The sequence below is a fragment of the Accipiter gentilis genome, chromosome 36, assembly GCF_929443795.1.
Source record: "Accipiter gentilis chromosome 36, bAccGen1.1, whole genome shotgun sequence".
Lineage (NCBI taxonomy): Eukaryota > Metazoa > Chordata > Aves > Accipitriformes > Accipitridae > Astur > Astur gentilis.
This window is the reverse complement of record NC_064915.1, coordinates 1,333,670-1,354,297: the sequence shown is the minus strand read 5'-3', so window position 1 is coordinate 1,354,297 and position 20,628 is coordinate 1,333,670. Positions and strand designations below refer to the sequence as shown.

The 20,628-nt window shown below is 62.1% G+C and overlaps 4 protein-coding genes across 6 annotated transcripts; 2 read left to right on the top strand and 2 right to left on the bottom strand.

Moving 5' to 3' along the window:
* Positions 1–1,223: 1,223 nt before the first annotated feature.
* TRIM39 (tripartite motif containing 39) lies at positions 1,224–6,389 on the bottom strand. The gene is made up of 7 exons (XM_049792940.1): positions 6,324–6,389; positions 4,318–5,232; positions 3,189–3,284; positions 2,868–3,098; positions 2,108–2,130; positions 1,872–1,993; positions 1,224–1,776 (listed from the first exon to the last, which is right to left on the bottom strand). The coding sequence occupies exons 2-7, from the start codon at positions 4,729–4,731 to the stop codon at positions 1,229–1,231; spliced, it is 1,434 nt and encodes a 477-aa protein (XP_049648897.1). The 5' UTR covers positions 4,732–5,232; positions 6,324–6,389; the 3' UTR covers positions 1,224–1,228.
* An 87-nt stretch (positions 6,390–6,476) lies between these two features.
* Positions 6,477–8,211, top strand: RPP21 (ribonuclease P/MRP subunit p21). Of its 3 annotated transcripts, none has more exons than XM_049793104.1 (5): positions 6,477–6,587; positions 7,128–7,219; positions 7,316–7,398; positions 7,517–7,621; positions 7,991–8,211. In XM_049793104.1, exons 1-5 carry the CDS (start codon positions 6,477–6,479, stop codon positions 8,017–8,019), a joined length of 420 nt encoding a protein of 139 aa, XP_049649061.1. In that variant the 3' UTR covers positions 8,020–8,211. The 3 variants fall into 3 exon arrangements, with proteins under 3 accessions (XP_049649061.1, XP_049649060.1, XP_049649062.1); XM_049793103.1 differs by having other exon boundaries at positions 7,289–7,398; XM_049793105.1 differs by lacking the exon at positions 7,128–7,219 and having other exon boundaries at positions 6,477–6,598.
* GNL1 (G protein nucleolar 1 (putative)) lies at positions 8,212–11,517 on the bottom strand. The gene is made up of 10 exons (XM_049792709.1): positions 11,151–11,517; positions 10,601–10,794; positions 10,445–10,516; positions 10,140–10,332; positions 9,943–10,038; positions 9,495–9,692; positions 9,059–9,237; positions 8,816–8,963; positions 8,564–8,704; positions 8,212–8,426 (listed from the first exon to the last, which is right to left on the bottom strand). The coding sequence occupies exons 1-10, from the start codon at positions 11,515–11,517 to the stop codon at positions 8,212–8,214; spliced, it is 1,803 nt and encodes a 600-aa protein (XP_049648666.1).
* Positions 11,518–11,607: 90 nt separating this feature from the next.
* Positions 11,608–19,766, top strand: ABCF1 (ATP binding cassette subfamily F member 1; the record flags this gene model as incomplete). The annotated part of the gene is made up of 26 exons (XM_049792708.1): positions 11,608–12,185; positions 12,744–12,790; positions 12,865–12,948; positions 13,117–13,249; positions 13,442–13,476; positions 13,724–13,828; positions 13,944–14,009; positions 14,098–14,163; positions 14,240–14,326; positions 14,431–14,517; positions 14,635–14,760; positions 15,302–15,402; positions 15,515–15,600; positions 15,716–15,855; positions 15,925–16,073; positions 16,156–16,239; positions 16,656–16,780; positions 16,875–16,987; positions 17,358–17,529; positions 17,693–17,767; positions 17,904–17,974; positions 18,235–18,267; positions 18,580–18,748; positions 19,105–19,169; positions 19,245–19,317; positions 19,405–19,766. Coding segments are annotated over exons 1-26 (3,171 nt in total), but the record flags the coding sequence as incomplete, so codon positions are not given.
* Between the last annotated feature and the right edge of the window lie 862 nt (positions 19,767–20,628).

The following is a 20,628-nucleotide window of genomic DNA, read 5'->3' as shown; positions in this document are numbered from 1 at the left end:
ATGGACATGGAGGGGGACACAGAGGGACAGAGGTGGGACATGGATGGACATGGGGATGCATACACATGGATGATGTGGAGACAGGGAAGGACATGGGGACACACGGAAGGACACATGGATGTGGATGGTGTGGGGACACAATGGACCCGGGGGACACACAGACAGAGGGACATGGATTGACATGGGGACACACAGAAGGACAAGTATGGGGTTGTGGAGGGACATGGAGGGACGTGAGGACATGGAGGGACATAGATGGACAGGGGGACACTGATGGACACACAGAGGGACACAGGGATGTGGATGGTGTGGGGACAGGGAGAGACACAGATGTGGGGACACAATGGACCTGGGGACACAGAGGGACATGGAGGGACAGACATGGGGACACAGAGGGACATGGAGACACACAGAAGGACAAATATGGGAATGTGGAGGGATACGTGGAGGGACAGAGGGACACAGATAGACATGGGGAGACACAGAGGGGCACAGACATGAGGACGTGGAGGGACATAGATGGACAGAGGGACACTGAGAGACAGACGGGACACAGATGGACATATGGACAGGTGGAGAGCCATGAACTGATATGGGGACATGTGGAGTGACACGGACCCCAGGATGTACACGGGGCCAGGGACACACAGACAGAGGGACACAGAGGGGACATAGCCCTGCCACACGCCTGCACCTACCACCGCACACGCCTCCAGTGGTGCCGCAGAATCAGATCCAGCCAGTGCCGGCAATCCAGACCCCCCCCGATGATGCCAGTGAGCTGGGCCGCTGCGGTGCCGTGGAGCTCGATGGCAAAGAGCAAGAGCCCAGTGGTGCCAGAGTGCTGAATCCCAGTGGTGCCGGAGCACTGGATCCTGGTGGTGCTCGATGTCCAAGAGCCAATTCCTGGTGGTGCCAGATTGCCAGACCCTGGTAGTGCTGAATGTCGGAAGGCCAAATCCCAGCAGTGCCGGATCACTGCATCCCAGTGGTGCCAGATGTCAGAGAGCCAAACCCTGGCGGTGCCGGAGTACCGGGTCCCGGTGGTGCCAGGCATCAGAGAGCCAAACCCCTGCAGTGCCGGATATTGGACAGCCAAACCTTGTCTATGCCGGAGTGCTGGATCCTGGCAGCACATCAGAGCACGAAACCCCGGCAGTGCCGGAGTACCGGATCCTGGCGCTGCCAGACACCATCAAGCCAAACCCCGCCGGCGCCGCTCTCCCCCTCACTCCCAATCTGTAGGCGAACGGATAACGAGAGGTGCCGCGTTTTTCCTGCCAGCACGGATCCCAGGATAAAACAGCGGCCAAATCTTTTCGGTGAAAGTATCGGTGAAAGTGTAAATGTGGGAGCGATCGGTGACGTTATAAAAAGCCACTTTTCCAGCTTCATAGTCCACGAAGACGCCCACCCGCTTGGGTTTCACCCGCACCGTCAGTGGGGTGAAGGGGGTGGTGGTAGCTGCGTACTTATCGCCATTCCAAAGCCGTACCCGCCAATATCCCGTCTCCGGTAACGGTGTTAATTCCCCTTTCCGACTGACCGAATCCTTACAAACACCGAGAGCCCAATGGGTTTTATCGCCAACTTCTACCTCCCAGTAATGACGACCAGAGGTAAAACCTTGTGCCGCCAAAACACAGGGGTAGATGGTGAAACGCCGTGGGGTATCGGGTAAATCCCGGGGTCGAACTTCCACAAAACGAACGCTTTTCCGATCTTCCGATAAAACCAGGTTGGGATGTGCCGTGTCGGGATCCAGCGTCACCTCGCCTGGATGGCAACACCAAGACGGGGTGGATTTAGGGGGTGGGGAGCATGATGAAGTGGGGGAGTCCCGGCCGCGGCACGATGGGAGGTTTCCTCACCGATGAGGCGCCGGGTGATTTTCCGGAGGGTGAAGTATTGCCGGGGAAAACTGCAGAAATTTTTCTCCAGCTCAATGGGGACGGAAACTGGTTCTTCTACTGGTGCTGCCGCCGCCTCACACCTGCCAGCAGCCCCGGGGGAGGTGGGACACACCAGCTGATGCACCCCCACATCCCGCTTTTCTACCCCAGAATGGAGCCTGGAGAGCGGCCCGGATCACCTGCGCGGTTCTTACCTGGCCAGGGTGTCCTTGATGTCCTGAAATGGGGGGGAAGCAGGAAAATAGGGGGAAAGGAGGAAAAAAGGGGAGTTAGGTGTGCTAGATCCCCCCTCAAAGTCGATCTCCAGGGCAGGATCGGTCACAACCATGGGGATCCCAGCCCTTATCGCAGTTGCCAGGACCAATCCTGGCCCCAGGCGGTGATCCCAGCCCAGATCCAATCCCCAACACGGATTCTCTCCCCAGGGATCCTGCCCCCAAAAGCAATCCTATCTCTGGGCATGATCCCATCCCTAAAACCAATCCCTTTTCTGATGATCCTGCCCCCAAGAATCAAACCTGTCCCTGGTGATCCCATCCCCAAAGCCAATCCTGTCTGCAGTGACCCCATCCCCAACACCAATCCCATTCCTGGGGATCCTGTCCCCAGAACCAATGCCATCCCCAAAACCAATCCCTGGCAATCCCATTCCCAAAACCAGTCCCATCCCTGTGGTGGATCTTGTCCCCAGAATTGATCCTACCCCCAGCAGCAATCCCATCCCCAAAACCAATCCCATCCCCAGGGATCCTGTCCCACAAACCAGCCCTGTCCCCCGGGGTGATCCCATCCCCAAAACTGATCCTATTCCCAGGGCCAATCCCTTCTCCAAACCCAATCCCATCCCCAGGGATGCCATCCCCAGTGACAAGCCCGTTCCGGGCCATCCCATCCCTGCTGCTGATCCCATCACCGGTAGTGATCCACCTGCTGCTGATCCCGATCCCGCCCTACCTTGAGCATCTCGGCACCCGACTGCAGACATTTCTCCTCCAGCTCGGCCACAAGGGCGGCCAGGACCCGGCGCTGCTCGCCGAGCTGAGCCAGGTTGGCCTGAAGCCGCTGCAGGATTTCACGCTCTTCCTCCTCCAGCCGCCGCAGCAGCAGCCGCTCCTCCTCCTCCAGCAGCTGATGAAGCTCCTCAAACTCCTGGGTGATGCGTTCCCGCCGTAGAGCCACCTTCCTCTGCCAGGATGGGATGGGATAGGAAAAGACACTAGTGAGGGCTGGGAGTTGCTGGGATCTCCCTGGCATCCCCCAGAACCATCAACCTGCCTTCAGCTCACTCGGTTTCTTCTCCTCCCGTGCTCGACAGCCGGCGACTGCCTCCAGCTTCCGCTCCAGCGGCTCCAAGCAACGCTGCAGCTTCTCCTGTCAGGGTGGGGAGAGAAGAGGGTGGGCAACAGGATGGGACCCCCCTGCCTGGAATCCTTCCTCCAGCCCCGAATCACTTCCTCCACTGGGGCTGAGCCCCTCTGCAAGAGGCTGGAGATGAGGATGGGGATGAGCCAGGGCCCAGTTCCATCCCTGGATGGTCTGGGGGAAGAATTTGGGGCTGAAAATGGAGACAGGGAAGAGCTGCTGCACAAATTCCTCTGTAAATGGCTTCAGGGAAAGGTTTTGGGGCTGAAAACGGAGAAGGGGATGAGCCACGGCCAAACCCCCTTGACAAATGCCTTCAGGGAGAGGGCTTGGGGCTAAATCCCATCCTCAGGGGCTTTGAAACAGAGATGGGGATGAGCCAGGGCTGAAATCCCTCCAAAAACAGACTCAGAGAGAAGTTCTGGGGCTGAAAATGGAGACGGGGCTTAGTCACGGAGAAATCTCCCCTGCAAACAGCCTTGGGGAGAGGGTTTGGGGCTAAATCCCATCACCAGGGGTTGGGAACGGGGACGAGCCACGACCAAAAACCCTCCCTGGATGGTCTTGAGGAAGAACTGGGGTCTGAAAACAGAGATGGGGATGAGTTGCTGCTCAAACTCCTCTGCAAACAGCCTCGGGGAGAGGGTTTGGGGCTGAATCCCCTCTTCAGGGGCTGGAAAAGGAGACGGGGACAAGCCAGGACCAAATTCCCTCCACAAACTGCCTTGGGGAAAGGTTTTGGAGCTAAAAACGGAGATAGGGACAAGATGTCAGCCAAATCCCCTCCACAATCGCCCTCAGGGAGAGAGTTTGGGGCTAAATCCCCCCCCCGGGCTGGAGATAGAGACGAGCCACAGCCAAAACCCCTCCCACAGATGGTCTCAGGGAAGAATTTGGGGCTGAAAATGGAGATGGAGACTAATCACAGCTGAAACTCCTCCACAAACAGCCCCGAGGCCAAATTTGGGGCCGAAACCAAGACTTGGGGACACTCCCCATCTTCACCCCACGAAGGTTTCGGTCTCCCCCCCCATCCCCCCACCTTATATTCAAGAGCTGCATCATCAAGAGGGACAAGGGCGTGGGCACGATGGGCGTGGGAGATCTCGCAGAGCAGGCAAACGGGGGCTTGATCATCGCGACAGAATCGAGCCAAAGCTTGGCCGTGAGCTTGACAGCGACTCTCCTCCCTGGCTTTCCGTTTGGCACCGCGAAGCTGCCGGGCGGCTTCTACCATGTTGCCGAGTTGCCGGTTGGGTCGAAGGGCGCGATGACGAGAGGTTTTACGGCAGACGGGGCAGGGGAAATCCCGCGCCAGCTCAGCCCACCAGCGAGTGATGCAGCGACGACAGAAATTGTGACCACATTCGATGATGACAGGATCTTGTAGGTATTCCAGGCAAACCGAGCAGCTTGCTTCCACCTGCAGTGTCTCCAGGGGGTCGGCACCCGACATGGTGGCACTGCTGTGGCCCCCCGCCGCTGCCAAAATTTGGGGGCACGATGGCTAGGCTCAGACAAGGAGGTTTTGGGAAGGGACAGTGGGATGGGGAGGGTTTGAAGAGGTTTTTTTTGGGGAAAAGAGCTTAAATCTGTTAAGAGGATGAGGTGGTTTCAGTAAGAACGTGATGGCAAGGTGCAGCGATGGGGGTTCAAAGCAGTTTTGGGGAGAAAACAGTTCAAATCGGTCAAGGTGATGATGTGGTTTTGGTGGGAAGCGATGCCAAGGTGCGGCTATGTGGGTTCGAAGCACTTTTGGGGAGAAAACAGCTCAATTTGGTCAAAACAACAACGTGGGTTTGAACTGAAGCGATACTGAGGTGATGGCACGGATTCAAAGCGGTTTTGAGGAGAAAATGGCTCAATTCCATCCAGGTGACGATGTCATTTTGGTGCAAAGCAATCCCAAGGTGACAGCAGGGGTTCAAAGAGGTTTTGGGAAGAAAACAGCTCAAATCTGTCAAGACAGTGACATGAGTTTAGTAGGACATGATGCCCAGGTGACGGCTAAGGTTTGAAGTGGTTTTGGAGTGAAAACAGCTCATTTCTGTCAAGGTGATGATGTCATTTCGGCAGGAAGCAATGCTGAGGTGATAGCAGGGGTTCGAAGCAGTTTTGGGGTGAAACCAGCTCAAGTCTGCCAAGGCGATGACGTCATTTTGGCAGGAAGCGACGCTGAGGTGCCGGGGCAAGCCTGAAGCAGTTTTGGGGGTGAAAGCAGCTCAATTCCATCAAAGCGATGCCGTCATTTTGCTGGGAAGCAATGCTGAGGCAATGGCGCGGGTGTGAAGCAGTTTTGGGGGCGAAAGCAGCTCAATTCCATCAAAGCGATGCCATCATTTTGGCGGGAAGCAATGCCAAGGGGCCGAGGCGTTTTCCCACTGCTTTTTTTGGGGGGGGGGGGGGGGGGGGGGGGGGGGGGAAACCAGCTGAATTCAGTTAACACAACACACTGCTGGTGGCAGGAGCAGCTACCACGGTGACAGGGAGACCCTATAGAGGAGTATGCACCTATAGCACAAACGACCCACAGAGGAGCCTCTATAGGCAGCTCCCCGTAAAGGAGAAGCTCTGGGAGAGCCCTTTAGAGCAGTCGCTATAGGGTAGGACCCTATAGGGGACTCTCTGTCCAGGGTGGGGGGGGGTCTCTAGAGAGAAATCACCAGAGGAAGAGGCTCTCTAACAGATTCCCCGCAGGGTTGGGGTCCCTATAGGGGTGCCCCTATAGAAAAGGCACCCTGAAGTGGATGTCCTTTAGGGAAGAGCAGTACCCAGGTTCCTATAGGGGATTCCCTATGGAAAAGGGGACGCGTAGGGGGCACCCCACCCTATAGGAAGGGACCCTATAGGGGAGGCCTTGTCGGGGAGGGGAAGCTGTTCCGGGTCGCTACAGGGGTCCCTATAGGGGACAACCCTCAGAGAGGGGCCGTGCCGCGATCCCTGTAGAGGGGCTCCTATGGAAAGGGCTCTATAGGGGACACCCTATAGGGAAGGGCCATGCCAGGGTCCCCAGAGAGGGGGTCCCGGCTACCCCCGCCCCCCACTCACCGCCGCTCAGCCGCCGCGCCGGGCCCAGCGCCGGAAGTGACGGCTTATGGCAGCGCCGGAAGTGGCGTCCCGCGCTCGTAACCCCCTCCCGCCCCTACTTGGTAGAGCGGGACGGGGCGGCTCCGGCCCCCTCCCCGACGAGGCTACCGGCCAATGAGGAACGTCGGTCCCGCCCAGCCGGTGGGGGCGCGGCCAATCGGGAACGCGATGGCGGCGCCGGTGCGGGACCGCGAGGCGCTGCAGCGGCTCAACTTCCTCTTCCAGGTGGGGCGGAGGTGTGTATAGGGGTCTGGGGGGGGCCCTATAGGGGTCCGGCGGGACCCTGGGGGGGTTATAGGGGGCTACAGGGGTCCGAGGGGACCCTGGCAGGGATTATGGGGGGCAGGGGGGCCCTGGGGGGGTTATGGAGGGGCTATAGGGGTCCGGGGGGACCCTGGGAGGAGTTATGGGGGGCTATAGGGGTCCGGGGGAGGCCCTGGAAGGGTTATGGAAGGGCTACAGGGGTCAGGGGAGGCCCTGGGAGGGGTTATGGGGGGGAGGTTATAGGGGTCCAGGGGGGGACTATGGGGGCCCTGAGCGTCCAGGGGGGGCCCTGGGAGGTGCTATGGGGATCTTGGGGGCTCGGGGGGGGGGGGGGGATGTAGGGGATTGGATGGGGAAGGAAAGGGGCCCAGGGAGGCTATGGGGGGACAGGGTGGGTATGGGGGTGCCACGGAGGTCTGGGGGAACATAATGGGGCTGGGGGGGGGGGGGCAGAGAGGAGGGGTGGGTGTGGGGGGCTGCAGCCGTGTCCCCCTCCCCCAGGCCGCGCACTGGGTGCTCCCACACAGCCCGGCCCTCGCCCGCTTCTACTGCAGCACCCAGCGAGGGGCCGCCCGCCGCCTTGTCCTGCGCATGTGAGCTACCAGGAACGGGGGGGGGGGGGGGGGGGGGGGGGTCCTGACCCCCCCCCCCCCCCAACTTAGTGTTGTCTCCCCCGTCCCCCCTGCCAGGGCCCCCTCAGTGAAGCGGGCTGTGTGCCGCCGCTGCTGCTCCCTGCTGCTGCCCGGGGCTGGGGGTTACCTGCGCCTGCGAGGTGGGTCATGGGGAGATGGAGGGGGGGGGGGGCCTAGGTGACCCCCTGCCCAGGGGTGTTGGGGACACCCAGAGGGGTTGTGGGGGGCCTGAGCCAGACACTTGGGTCCCTCCCGCAGGGCGGGGGCAGCCCCGGAGGGTGCTACGATGTCGGTGCTGCGGCCGCTGCCGGCGTTACCTCTGCCAGCAGGAGCTCCGCCCCCCCGGCCAGGCCACGCCCACCGGTCAGTGAAGGGGGGGCCTGGGGAAAGGGGGCGGGGTCTGGGTGAGAAGGGACTTGCCCTGTTAAAGCTGATCTAGGGGGCGGAGCTAAGGGCTGGGGAGGAGCCAACTCTAGGGGTGGGGCTAAGGGCTGGGGGTGGAGCCAACTCTAGGGGTGGGGCTAAGGGCTGGGGGTGGAGCCAACTCAGGTGGAGGTGGAGCCAAGTCTAGACAGTGGGGTAGCTTAACCCCAGCCAGGCTAATTGGAGAATGAAGTTAATTAGGCAGGGCTACTATCGGAGACAGGGCTAAACGCAAATAATGGGGGAGGGAGGTGGGGTTGAGGAAGGGGGTGGGGCTATCAGGGTAGTGCTGTGACATCACTTCTTCAGGGCCCGCCCCAGAGCACAGCCCAGCATAAGCCCTACCCAACAGCAGCATGGAGATGTGACTTCTGATTGGTTCCTGCAGAAGCTGCCTCTACCCAATCAGAAAAAAAAAAAAAAAAAAAGACCACCAGCTGCAGAAATAAACTTCCCTTTATTCTATATATGGTATTAGTGTAACAATATGGGGCTGGACCTCCCCTTGGCTCCACCCCGAAGGGACAGAGCTAACACTCATCCTCTCCCAGCAGAGCAAAAGGGTTGGGGGCGGTGCTGGCAGGGGGCGTGGTCTCCCCAGGCTCCACCTCCTCACCACTCTCACCCTCCTCCTCGTCCTCCGATGTCGACCCCTCCCCCGGGGGGGCAGAGCTCCGGACACCCGGGTCCCCTTGCTCCTGCAGTGCCGCCAGCGCTGCCGTCTCAGGGTGCTGCTCCCATAAATCTGGGGGGGGTGGGGGGCATAGTAAGGGGACTCCGACATCTGGAAAACACCCCCTCCCCCCCCGTCCCACCCCAGAAAGGATCCAGGCCCCCTGGGGGGCAGAAGGGGGGATGGGGATGGTGGGAGCGGGGGCTCACCCTTCTGGGCAGCGTAGCCAGGGGGGCGCAGGCAGAGGCGGAGTCGCCCCTCGGCTGCCAAGCGTAGGATGCTGTTGGCCGCCCGGTAGACGTCGTTGCGAGCTGCTTTTGCTGTTTTGTACCCTCGTTTCTCCGCCCATGCTAGGAGGAAAAAAACAATAACAAAAAAACAACCCACCCCACAAAAAAACCTTAATAATCATAATAAAAAAAAAGTCCTTTTTGAGTGAATTTGCCCAGAAAACAGCATACCTTCGCAGATGTCCCAAGCAGTCCAGCCAGCGGCAGCGCTGGGGGGCCGCAGCTGGAGGAGAGGCGGCAGCGGGATGCGGGAGGCCAGGTAGCCCACGGCCGAGTAAGGCTCCTGCAGCTGCGAGATGGGGTAGACACCTGCCAGCACCTGGGGTGGGGACACACACACAGATGGAGGGGGCTCAGCAGGGACAGAGGGGGGTGTCTCTGTGAGGCAGGGGCAGGGAGGGGGCCAGGACCCACCTGGAGAGCCGGCGGGGCGCAGGAGGGGAAAACAAGGCCAGGACAGTCGCAGAGGCGGACACGGGGGGTGAGGAAATGGGTCTGGAAGTAGCGGGTACGGCCGGGGGCACGGGAGACACTGACGGCGCTTCGCCCCACCAGCGCGTTCAGCACCGACGACTTGCCAGCATTCGGCAGGCCTGACAGGGAGGGGGGGGGAGGCTCGGGACACGCCCCTTCCCGGGAGCCACACCCCCACAACAGGACACGCCCCCACCCGAATCCCTCACCAGCCCATTTCCCTCTACCTGGTGGGCGGAGATGCCCCCATAAGCCCCACCTCATGGGGCAGGCCACACCCCCTTATCAGCCCCACCCCTCACCAGGGTCCACACCCCCACCCAGCATAACCCCACCTATGCGAAGCCCCGCCCTGTCACCAAGCCCCGCCCCTCACCAACACAGCCCAGAGTGAGGACACCATGGCGGTAACGCTCCCATTGCCGGGGGGCCACCGTGACACCGTCACCATCACCATCATCTGCCTCTCCGCTGTCCCCCGCCTCTTCCTGCTGCTCTTCCTCTTCTTCTTCCTCCCCCCGCGCTGCCGCCTCCTCTGCCCGGTCCAGCCGCGCTCGCCAGCTGCTCAGGTCCACTGCAAAGACGTGGTGGGTGATGATGGGGGAGAGGGGCACCCAGGGGATGCTGGGACACCACCCCCAGCACCCAAGGGTGTCCCCACAGCTCTACCCACCCCCCTCAGTCACCCCTTGGGACACCCACCCCACTATGAAGCGACTGAAGGGACACCACAGTCCACTCCACCCAGAAAGTAGATGGGAGACCCCACCTTATATGTCCTCTCCCCCACTCAGCACTCAGGGGTGCCCCCCTTCCCCACTCACCTTCTCCCCCTACGATGCTCTCGCAGGCCTCCAGAAGCTGCCGGGGTCCCACAGCCCGGCTCCAACCACCCCCCCGTTTCTGCCGCCGTTGTAGCCCTGGGGGAGAAATAAGGGTGGGTGGGTGGCGGAGGGGAAGGATTTGGGACACTTGGGTGTCCCTCCCCATGTCAACCCCCCACCCTCTCCGGGTCCCCTACCGGGTGCTGGGTTCCGTCGGGGAGCGGAGGTGAAGGGGACAACGCGGGCGGCGGGGAAACGACGGCGTAAGAGGTGGCTCCAGGCAGTGGCCACAGCAGGGGAGGTCAGGTCCACTTTGTTGAGGATGAGGATCAGGCCCTTCCCCAACTCACGCGTCACATGGGTGGCCAACGCTGGCGGCACGTTCAGCGCCTGGTAGGGGGGACAGATGACACCGATGACAGCGTAAGGGGTGGGGGAGGGCTCAGCAGCACCCCAAATGCCTGGATCCCACCCCAGACACCAGGATCCCTTCTTCACTCACCGGGTGCCTGGCATCGGTGATGAGGAGGATGATGTCAGACATCTCCAACACCCGCCAGAGCTGCCGCCATGTCTGGGAAGGGACACAGTGACCCCCTTTGTCCATTAAGCCCCCCGCCTCCCCACCCAGTCACATCCCCTCGGTGTCCCCTCTCACCTCCAGATTGTGTTCAAAGGGAGCCACGTCCCCACCATCATCATCGCCGTCGGTGCCCCCCTCCTCGGTGCCCCCGGGGCGCTGGCCCTCCCGGAGAGCTCGGAGGAAGGTGCCGAAAGCTGCTTCCTCCTTCACTCGCAGCTCCTCCGGGCTCATGGCAAAACTCCAGGGCGGCCGACGTGGGAAATCCAGCCCTGGCACCCAGCAGCCTGGATCCCACCAGCCCCAGGACCCCCCTCGGGGGGTATTTGGCCCCCCCCTAGGCCATTTACCCCTCCCAAGCACCACATCCCCCACTCCCCATACCTAATCGCCCCCACTCAGACCCCTCTCGACCATTATTAACCCCCCCAAGCCATTTGACTCCTAGATGATTAATTCCACTCTCTCCCATGGCAACTCTCCCTCCCCTAGTTGTTAGTTACAGCCCCCAGCACTTAATTGCCGCCCCTCCAAGCTGCTTACCCCCCCCCCTTCTTTGCTTACTTGCCCGCCACCCCCCCGCCCCCGGTGTATTTGCCCCCCTTCCCCTGCGGTATCTGCCCCTCACCAGGGCCGTAAATGCTGTCGGGGTCCAGCTCAAGGGCGGTCTCGGGCAGCAGCTCCAGCAGCTCCTCCTGGGCCCGTCGCCGGCGTCGCGCCAAGGCCTCGGCCCGCGGCCCCCCGAGCTGCAGCCGGAACCTGCCGGATACCCGCGGCCTCATGTAGACGCCCGGATCCCCTCCCTCACCCACCCAGGTTCCCTCGAACCGCACACCAAACCCGCCCTCTCCTTTCCATCCCTCCCGGTTACCTGCCGGGATCATGGCGGCGGGGAGGAGGAACCGGATCTCCCGTTTCAACTGGGACCGCGTCGTTTCCCCGCTCCCGGCTCCCACTACGGCTGCCCGGGCCCGAGTCCGGCCCTGTCGGGGCATCTACGGACAAAAAAAAGGGGGGTCAGGGGCCGGCCGGCCGGTCGCCGCGGTTCTCCCCTAACCCGGTCCCCGCTCACCGCCCCGCTTCCGTTCGCGCCGGTCGCGGAGCTGCTGCTTCTTCCGCTTCGCGCTGAACGGCCGCTTGCGGGGCATGACGGGAGATCACGTGATGAGGCGGGGCCGGCCGCGACCAATAGGAAGGGTGGAAGGCCGGGGGAGATGGGAGGGGGAGGAGCCAATGGGAGGGAGACCTCCCCTCAGAAACGGGGAGGGACGAATCGGCGGGAGAGCCAACGGCGAGAAACATCACCTCGCGGGGAAGGACGAACCAGCGGGAGCCAATGGGAGAAAAAGTTACGCCAGAAAGGGGCGGGACGAACCCGTGAGAGCCAATGGGAGGAAGAATCACCCTGAAGTAGGAGGGACGAACCCTCCCGACCCGATTAGGGAGTCAGTGGGCGGGACCCGAGGGCCAGCGAACCAATCCGTAGCGCAAACGTCCCGGGCCGGTGCCGTGGCGGACCGGAAGCGGAGACTCTACCGGGTCGACGCTCTAGCCGAGTCTCTGTGGCTGCGCAGGCGCAGTAAGAGGCGGCCGGCCATGCCGAAGGGAGCGCGCCCGGCGGCCGCCAAGCAGGAGGAATGGCGGGGGGAGGGCGAGGGACAGGGTAAGGGCGGACCCCGGGGTCTCTCCGGACGGGGGGGGGAGGGGGGAGGAGTCAGGACACCTGGGAGGGAGGGGGGAGCCGGGGCGGGGGGGGAGAGGGGGTCCGGGTCCCCTGAAGGGATAGTGAGGCCTGTTGGGGGGGCTGCGACAGCTGGATGTCTAGGTCTCTGTGGGGGGGTTTATCCCTTTTTGGGGCGGCATTATTTTTTGGGGGGAAGAATTATTCCTTTTGAGGGAGCAATTATTCCTTTGGGGGGGTGAACTAACCCTTTGGAAGGGGGATTGTCCCTTGGGGGGGGGCATTAACCCTTTGGGGGGGATTAACGCTTTTGGGGGGGTCTTGGGTGCGTCGGTGGGGTGGTAAAGCAGATGGGACGGAGGGGGAGCGCTGGGATGCTTGGGGCCCGTAGCCCGTTGTGGGGGGATGGGACAGGTGGGTCCCTTGGGGTGGGGGTGGCTCTGGACACCTCGGTCCCTCAGGGCAGCGTGGGGTGGGTGGGGCAGGGTGTGGCCAGACGCTTGGGTCCCCGACCCCGCCCCCCCCCCCTTCCCCGCCCAGACCAACCAGTGAAGAAGGGCAAGAAGGACCGGCGAGGCAAGAAATCGGTGAGCGCTTCACCCCTGACCCCTGACCCCTGAGCCTAATCCTGCGACCCCTGACCTTTGCCCTTTGCCCCCAGTTTTTCGAGGAGCTAGCGGAGGAGGAGAAACCGGCACCTGCTGAGACCCCCACCCCCCCGGAGAAGGAGGCGCCAGCCCAACAGGTTCGTTAGGGCTGCGCTAATGAGGGGGGGGAGACCATTGAGGCAAAGGGGGTGGGGCTAGAGGGGGTGGGGCTGGGGGAAGGCTGGGGAAGCTGGGACTTAGAATTAACGAATGGAGGAATGATAGGGATAATTAAAGAGGGGGTTAACGAGGTGTTGTCCCCCCAGGCCTCCCGGCGGAAGCGAGACCGGCGGAAAGAGCGGCGGCGGCCGGGGGCGGAGCCTGAGCCCGAGGAGGTGGAGCTTAGCCGGCGCCTGCAGGAACTGGCAGCTGCCGGCAGCGAGGATGAGGAGGAGGAAGGTGAGTCCTGTGATGGGGGGGGGGGGGGGGGGGGCAGTCAATTATCACCCCCCACCCAGGAGTAGCGAGTCCGCCTGGGCTAGAGCGTCCCCACCAGGAAGTGCTGGGCTGGGTCCGCTCTAGGCTGTGGCTGATCTGCAGCTCTATGGTCCCTCCCTAACCCTGTCTCCCCCCTCTGTGTCTCCCCCACAGCACCAGCCCCAAGGAAAGGGGGGAGGAGGAGGAAGGTGAGCACATAGCCGGGGGGGTTCCCTAAAATAGGGGAAGGGCCCCCAAAAATAAGAGGGGGGGAAATATGAGGAGAGGGACACTACAAAATTGGGGAGAAATGAGAAAATGGGGAAGAGGGAGCGAGGGAAAGGAGCCAAAATTTAAGGGGGGGGGTAAAACTGGGACCCCCTGACATTTGGGGGGGGGGAAGGAAGGAAATATTTTGGGGTCCCCAGTCCCCACCTCCCTGCATCCCTCTCCCAGGGCGGCAATGTCTTCGCGGCACTGAGCCAGGAACAGAGCGAGGAGGAAGAGGAGGAGGAGAGGAAGGGTGAAAGCTCGCGGCCAAGCAAAGGCAAAAGCAACAAGGTAGGGGTAACTTGGCTGCCTGGGTCTGCTGAGGGAGGGCACCCCAAAAACGGGGTCCTGTGTTGAGGGAGGGGCCCGGATGCCTGGGTCCCCCCTTTCTGACTGTTCCGGGCAGGAGGAAGAGGAGGGTGATAAGAAGAAGAAAAGTCGCAAGAACGAGAAGACCAAGGGGAAGCGGCAGGTAAAGGAGTGGTTTAGGGGAGGGGGCACCCCGGGGTGGGGGTCCCCACACTTTGAGGTCTCACCCCGCTTTCCCCACCCCCCCTCAGGGAAAAGCCCCCAGCGAGGATGAGGCTGAAGGCTCCGATGAGGATGCACGGCCCAAAAGCGGGAAGGTAAAGCGGGGGGCAGGCAGGGCAAACCCTCTTTAGTGAGGGATATCCCCCCCACTGCACCTGCGTGTCCCCGCAGCCACAGAACAAGTTCGCGGCTCTGCGTGACGATGATGAGGAGGAAGAAGAAGACGAGGCCGAAGAACCCGCGAAGGGCGACGAGCCTGTGAGTTCCTTTGGGATGAGGGGGAAGGTGGGGGGGTGGGGGAGGCACCTGGATGCCGGAGGCTGACTGGGGGGCTTGGGGTGGGGGGGTGTCCCCTGTCACAGCACGAGGAGGAGGAGGAGGAGGCCGGGAGGAAGGCTGAGCCCGACGCCCGCGTCAGCAAGAAAGAGAAAAAGAAGATGAAGAAGCAGGTAAGGGGGGGGGGGGCGGACCCTGGTCCTAAATGGGTGTGGCTTGTGATGGGGTGTGGCTTGTTATTGACCCCGCCCCTTTCTTCCCCCCTTCCCCCCCCCCCCCCCCCCCCCCAGATGGAGTACGAGCGACAGGTCGCTACCATAAAGGCGGCGGCAGCGGCGGGCGAGAACGACTTCTCGGTGTCGCAGGCCGAGCTCTCCTCGCGGCAGGCCATGCTGGAAAATGCTTCTGACATCAAGGTGACCCCAAAATAACCCCCCTGGGGACCCCCAAAACTCCCTGGGACCCCCTCAAATCACCCCAAACCCCCCCCAAAGTCCACCCAGGTGGTACCTACCTCTCCTCCTCCATCCTGGTGAGGTGGTATCTCCCGTGTGTCCCCCCTGTATTACAGAGGTGGTGTCTTCCGTTCCCCGGTGGGCTGCCCCATTGTGATGGGAAATGGGGCGAGTGGATTATACCATTATACTGGGAAATGGGGAAACTGGGATAAACCACTGTACTGGGAAGGGGGGGGGAACTGGGCTATACTATGATGCAGCAAAATGGGGGGACTGGGCCATACCATTATACTGAGAAATGGGGGAACTGGGACAAGGCACTGTACTAGGAAAGGAGGGGGAACTGGGCCATACTATTACACAGGGAAATGGGGGGACTGGATCATACCATTATACTGGGGAAAGCAGGGGTGGGTTGGAGGGGCTGGGGGGGGTGAGGAGGCTGTCCCATTATCCCGGGGGGGTGGAGGTTCCTGACCCCCCTGACTCCCCATCGCAGCTGGAGAAGTTCAGCATCTCGGCCCACGGGAAGGAGCTCTACGTCAACGCCGACCTCTACATCGTGGCCGGCCGCCGCTACGGCCTCGTCGGACCCAACGGGTGGGTGCCCCTCACCCTTGGGTGGCGGGGGGGCTGTGGGGAGCGAGGGGGAATCATCACAAACCCTTCCTCCCCCCTCCCCAGCAGTGTTTAACCCCTCCTTTGCCGGCAGGAAAGGGAAGACGACGTTGCTGAAGCACATCGCAAACCGGGCGCTGAGCATCCCCCCCAACATCGACGTGCTGCTTTGCGAACAAGGTGCGCTCAGGGCTCTGAGGGTGGGGTCTTCTGGATCCCTAGGTCCCCGCAAAACACCCGAGTTCCCCCCAAAACCCCTGAGACTCCCCCCCAAAACCCCTTCCCTGTCCCCCAGAGGTGGTGGCAGATGACACGCCGGCGGTGCAGGCAGTTCTGCGCGCTGACACCAAACGACTCCGGCTGCTGGAAGAGGAGAAACGACTACAGGCGATGCTGGAAGGGGGCGATGATGCGGCCTCTGAGCGCCTAGAGAAGGTACAGGGGACACTTGGGGGCATGGGAAACCCCTGAGGACTCCCTAAATTTACACCCATCCCCTCGTAGGTGTATGAGGAGCTGCGGGCCATCGGGGCAGCCGCTGCAGAGGCCAAAGCGCGACGTATCCTGGCTGGTCTTGGCTTCAATCCTGAAATGCAGAACAGAGCTACCAGGAAATTCTCTGGTGGGTGGCGGATGAGGGTGTCACTGGCCCGGTAAGTGGGAGGGGAGGGGATGTTAGGGGCGGGGGGTGACAGGCGTTGCTGAGACCCACTGGTGACACCAGTGTCACCTCAGGGCCTTGTTTATGGAGCCGACGTTGTTGATGTTGGATGAACCCACCAACCACCTTGACCTCAATGCCGTCATCTGGCTCAACAAGTAGGGACCGGGGGACAAAGAGGGGAGACAAGGGACAAGAAGGGGTTCCCAGGGGTGGGGTGGGGATGGGACCCTGAGAGGGGGTGGTCCCAAGGGGGGGATGTCATTAAAGTGGGTTGTCCCCAGGGTGGGGATGTCCCCAAGATGGGGTGACACTGTGATGGGGTGTCCCCGTGATGGGGTGTCCCCAAGGAGGGGGTGTCCCCAGGGTGGGGGTGTCCCCAGGGTGGGGGTGTCCCCAGAGGGGGTTTGTCCTGCATGATCTGAGCTGTCCCCAAGACAGGAGCGTGTCCCCAAAGCAGGGTGTCCTGCCAGGTTTTTCTCTGAGATGTGATTCCCCTGTGGAGTGGGAGGTTGTCCCCACGTCCCCTCAATATCCCCCCCACTAATGTCCCCATCCCATGTTTCCCATCCAGCTACTTGCAGACCTGGAAGAAGACGCTGCTGGTGGTGTCCCATGACCAGGGTTTCCTCGATGACGTCTGCACCGACATCATCCACCTCGACGCTCAACGCCTTTTCTATTACCGGGGCAACTACAGTGCGTGGATGGCTAACAAATTAGGGGGAGGGCTGGGGCAATTAGGGGGGGTTATTTGCGCCCCCCCGATGTCCTGCTCCATCGTCCCTTGCAGTGACGTTCAAGAAGATGTACCAGCAGAAGCAGAAGGAGCTGCTCAAGCAATTTGAGAAGCAGGAGAAGAAGCTTCGTGACCTCAAGGCTGGTGGCAAGTCCACCAAGCAGGCGGTAAGCGAGGGGGGAGGATCCCTCTCAGATCCACTCCCTGCCCCACCCCTGGATCACCGTTTGCCCCCGGCATCTCTCATTTCCATTGTGTCCATCCCCAGATCCTCGTCCCGGGGACCCCCATCCCTCCAGGGATCCCTCCGCTTCACAACAGGGATCCCCACTGGGGGTGGGATCCACTGTGGGGATCTAGAGGGATCTGGGGGCCGGATTGGTGACAGGGGCGGTTAGCGGGGCTGTTATCCTACGGGATTTCCTACAGTTGGATCCTGCCATGCAACCCAGCTCCCCAGACAAGATCTGGTGATGGGTGCAGGGGGCATTCAGCAGATCCCTGAGTGAATCCCCTCACCTCACCCCCCCCCCCCAGGAGAAGCAGACGAAGGAAGCGTTGACGCGGAAGCAGCAGAAGTGCCGGCGACGGACGGCGGCAGAGGAGGCGGCCGAAGCTCCGGAGCTGCTGAAGCGACCCCGGGAATACACCGTCCGCTTCACCTTCCCCAACCCGCCCCCCCTCAGCCCCCCCATCCTCGGCCTCCACGGTACCCTGGGGGATTTGGGGGGCTGTCGGGGGGTGTTATGGGGCAATTAGGGGGGACTTGGGGTGCTGGGGCGGGAGGGTAGGGGACAGTGGGGGGGTCAGAGGGTATTTGGGGTGTGTCTGGGGCCTTCCCCCAGCTCAGCTCCACCCCACCCCATCCGCAGGCGTTGACTTCGGCTACGAGGGGCAGGAGCTGCTCTTCCGCAACCTTGACTTCGGCATCGACATGGAGTCACGGGGTGAGACCCTACATAAACACCATAGGAGGGGTGTGGGACCTTAGGATAAGGTGGGGGGGGGTGGGTGTCCTGCGAGACCCTACAATAACACGGGCTACCGGGGACTCCCCCTTTTTTCTCTCTCGTGTCCCCCCAGTTTGCATCGTGGGTCCCAACGGCGTGGGGAAGAGCACGCTGCTGCAGCTGCTGACGGGGCAGCTGACGCCGGTAGGGAGCCCCCCCTCCCCAAAAAACTGGGGGGGTACACCCCCAAAAAGGTGGGGTGTGTGTCTCAGTTTGGGGACACTCCTCTGGTTTTTAGGGCTCCCCCCGGGGAGTCCTCAGTGGGGGGAGACCCTATAATGAACACCCCACACCTACCCTGTGAGGGGTTTCGGGTGTCCCTGGGGCTTCTGGGGACTGAGGGGGGGAGTTGGATTTTGGGATCTTGCTCCCCGGCCCCCCCAATACGTGTCTGTCTCTTGCAGATACGGGGGCAGATGCGCAGGAACCACCGGCTGGTGAGTGGGGGGGGGTGGGGGGGATGGGGGTGTGCCCTCTGAAAAGGGCGTGGCTTAAAGATGGGGCGTGGCTTCGGAAGGGAGGGGGGCTGCAAATGATGGGGTTGAGCTTAAGGTGGGTGAGGTGCGGTCTGTCCAAAGGAGTGGGGGTGGAGCCTAGGAGGAGGGGGCGTGGCTTCCCAGCAGGAGTGGGTGTGGGCTCACCCGTGCAGCAGGCTGTTCCATGCAGCAAAGCAGAAGGGGGGTGGGGTGGAGTTAATCCCAGGGGTGGGGCCGGTGGGCGTGCCCTGACCCCCGCCTCCTCTCCCCCAGAAAGTGGGTTTTTTCAACCAGCAAGCGGCCGAGCAGCTGCGGCTGGAGGAGACGGCGGCCGAGTACCTGCAGCGCAGCTTCAACCTCCCCCACCAGGACGCCCGCAAGTGCCTGGGCCGCTTCGGGCTGGAGGGACACGCCCACACCCTGCAGATCGCCAAGCTTTCCGGTGGGGGGCGTGGCCAAGCACCCAAAAGGGGCGGGGACAGCACCTGAGGGGGTGGAGTCAGGGGGCTGTCTTGATGTGGAGAAAGGGATGGGGGCTGCTGGGGGGCGGGGCTTGGGTATGGGGCAGGTGTGTGCCATGGGGTGGGTGGAGCCTCCTGATTCCGGGGGAGGGGCTTTGTCAGGATTCAGAAAGGGGTGGGGCCTGCTGGCATGGGCGGGGCTAAGAGGTATGAAGCTGGGGAGGGGAAGGGCTGAGTGTTACTGGCAGGGCTCAGAGCCTATCAGGGAGTGGGGGGGGGGTGGAGCTACATTTGGGGGCAGGGCTACCCAGGGCTAAGCCCCACCCCTTTCCCCCAGGAGGGCAGAAGGCCCGGGTGGTGTTTGCCGAGCTGGCCTGCCGGGAGCCCGACGTCCTCATCCTGGTGAGCGGGCGGGGCGCGGGGGGCGGGGCTCCTGGACCCCTCCCCAGGGTCCCTCACCCTCCCCTCCCCCGCCAGGATGAACCCACCAACAACCTGGACATCGAATCCATCGACGCTTTGGCCGACGCCATTAACGAATACCGGGGAGGTGAGGTGGGGGGGGGGGGGAAGCTGGGGCGCGGGGGGATGGCGTGACGCCATCGCCGCCTCACCGTGACGTCACCGCCACCCGCAGCCGTCATCGTGGTGAGCCACGACGCCCGCCTGATCACGGAGACGGGCTGTCAGCTGTGGGTGGTGGAGGAGCAGGGCCTCAGCCAGATCGACGGCGACTTCGACGACTACAAGCGGGAGGTGCTGGAGGCTCTGGGGGAGGTCGTCATCAACCGCCCCCCGCGAGTGAGGGGACGCCGGGGGGCACCACCTGTGCCCCCTCCCCCCCCAGTAATAAAGAGGAATGGTGCACCAATGACTGGAAAGCGCCTTGATTTGGGGCTGCCCTCAGTAGGTTTCAGAGTGAACACCGTCAGCGGGTGCCAGAGCGAACGCGTAACAACAACCACCACACCCAGCGCTGAGATCAGCTGCTCCGGCTTTTTTTTCCACCAGTTTATTATTAATGTACAAAATATACAAAAGGGGGAGGGGCGGGCGCAGGGCCCCTCCCCCAGCCAAGTTTTCACAGAAAACAGCGTCCGGCGCAGCTCCCCAACCCCACCCCCCACCCCAAAAAAATCCCATCACCCACCCAACCCCCCCCCCTCCCCGGCGGCGCAGCCCCGGGCGGCGGCGTGTGTCGCACGTGTGTGTGCAAGTGCCCCGGGCGCAAGGGGGGGGGGTGGGGGGTGGGGGTGGGGAAGCGGGGGCGGGGAAAGAGCTTTGGGACACCCCCCACACACCCCAAATTGAGAGAGTGGGGGGGGTGTTTGGCCCCGAGGAGGGGTAATTACCCCCTGCCCAAGGCAGATTTTCACCCTGGAGGGGGTATTTACACCCCATAAGGGCTGGTATTTTGGCCCCCCAAAGGGGTAAATTTGGCCGCACCAGGAGTAATTACACCCTGAGAGGGGGGTACCAATACCCCGGGGGGGTTACACCTGCAGGGGGTATTTACACCCTGGTGGGGGGTATTTGGAACCTGGCAGCATTTCAACCCCAGGAGGGGAGGAAATTAGTGTGTTGGAGGAGTAATTACACCCTTCTGCGGGGATATTTACCCCTCCAGGGGGGTATCCGCACCCATGTGAGAAGTATTAATGCCCGGGGCAAGGGGGGGGTGTATTTACCCCGGGGGGGGGGATTGTTGGTGCCCTGGGGAGGGGTATTAGTGCCTGGTGGGGGGTTGTCGCCCTTTGGGAGGTCCAGCCCCCCTTCAGAGGGGGATTTACACCCCATGGGTGGGTATTTACTCCCCTGGGTGGGTAATTATGCCCTATAGGTGGGTATTTATGCCCCCAGG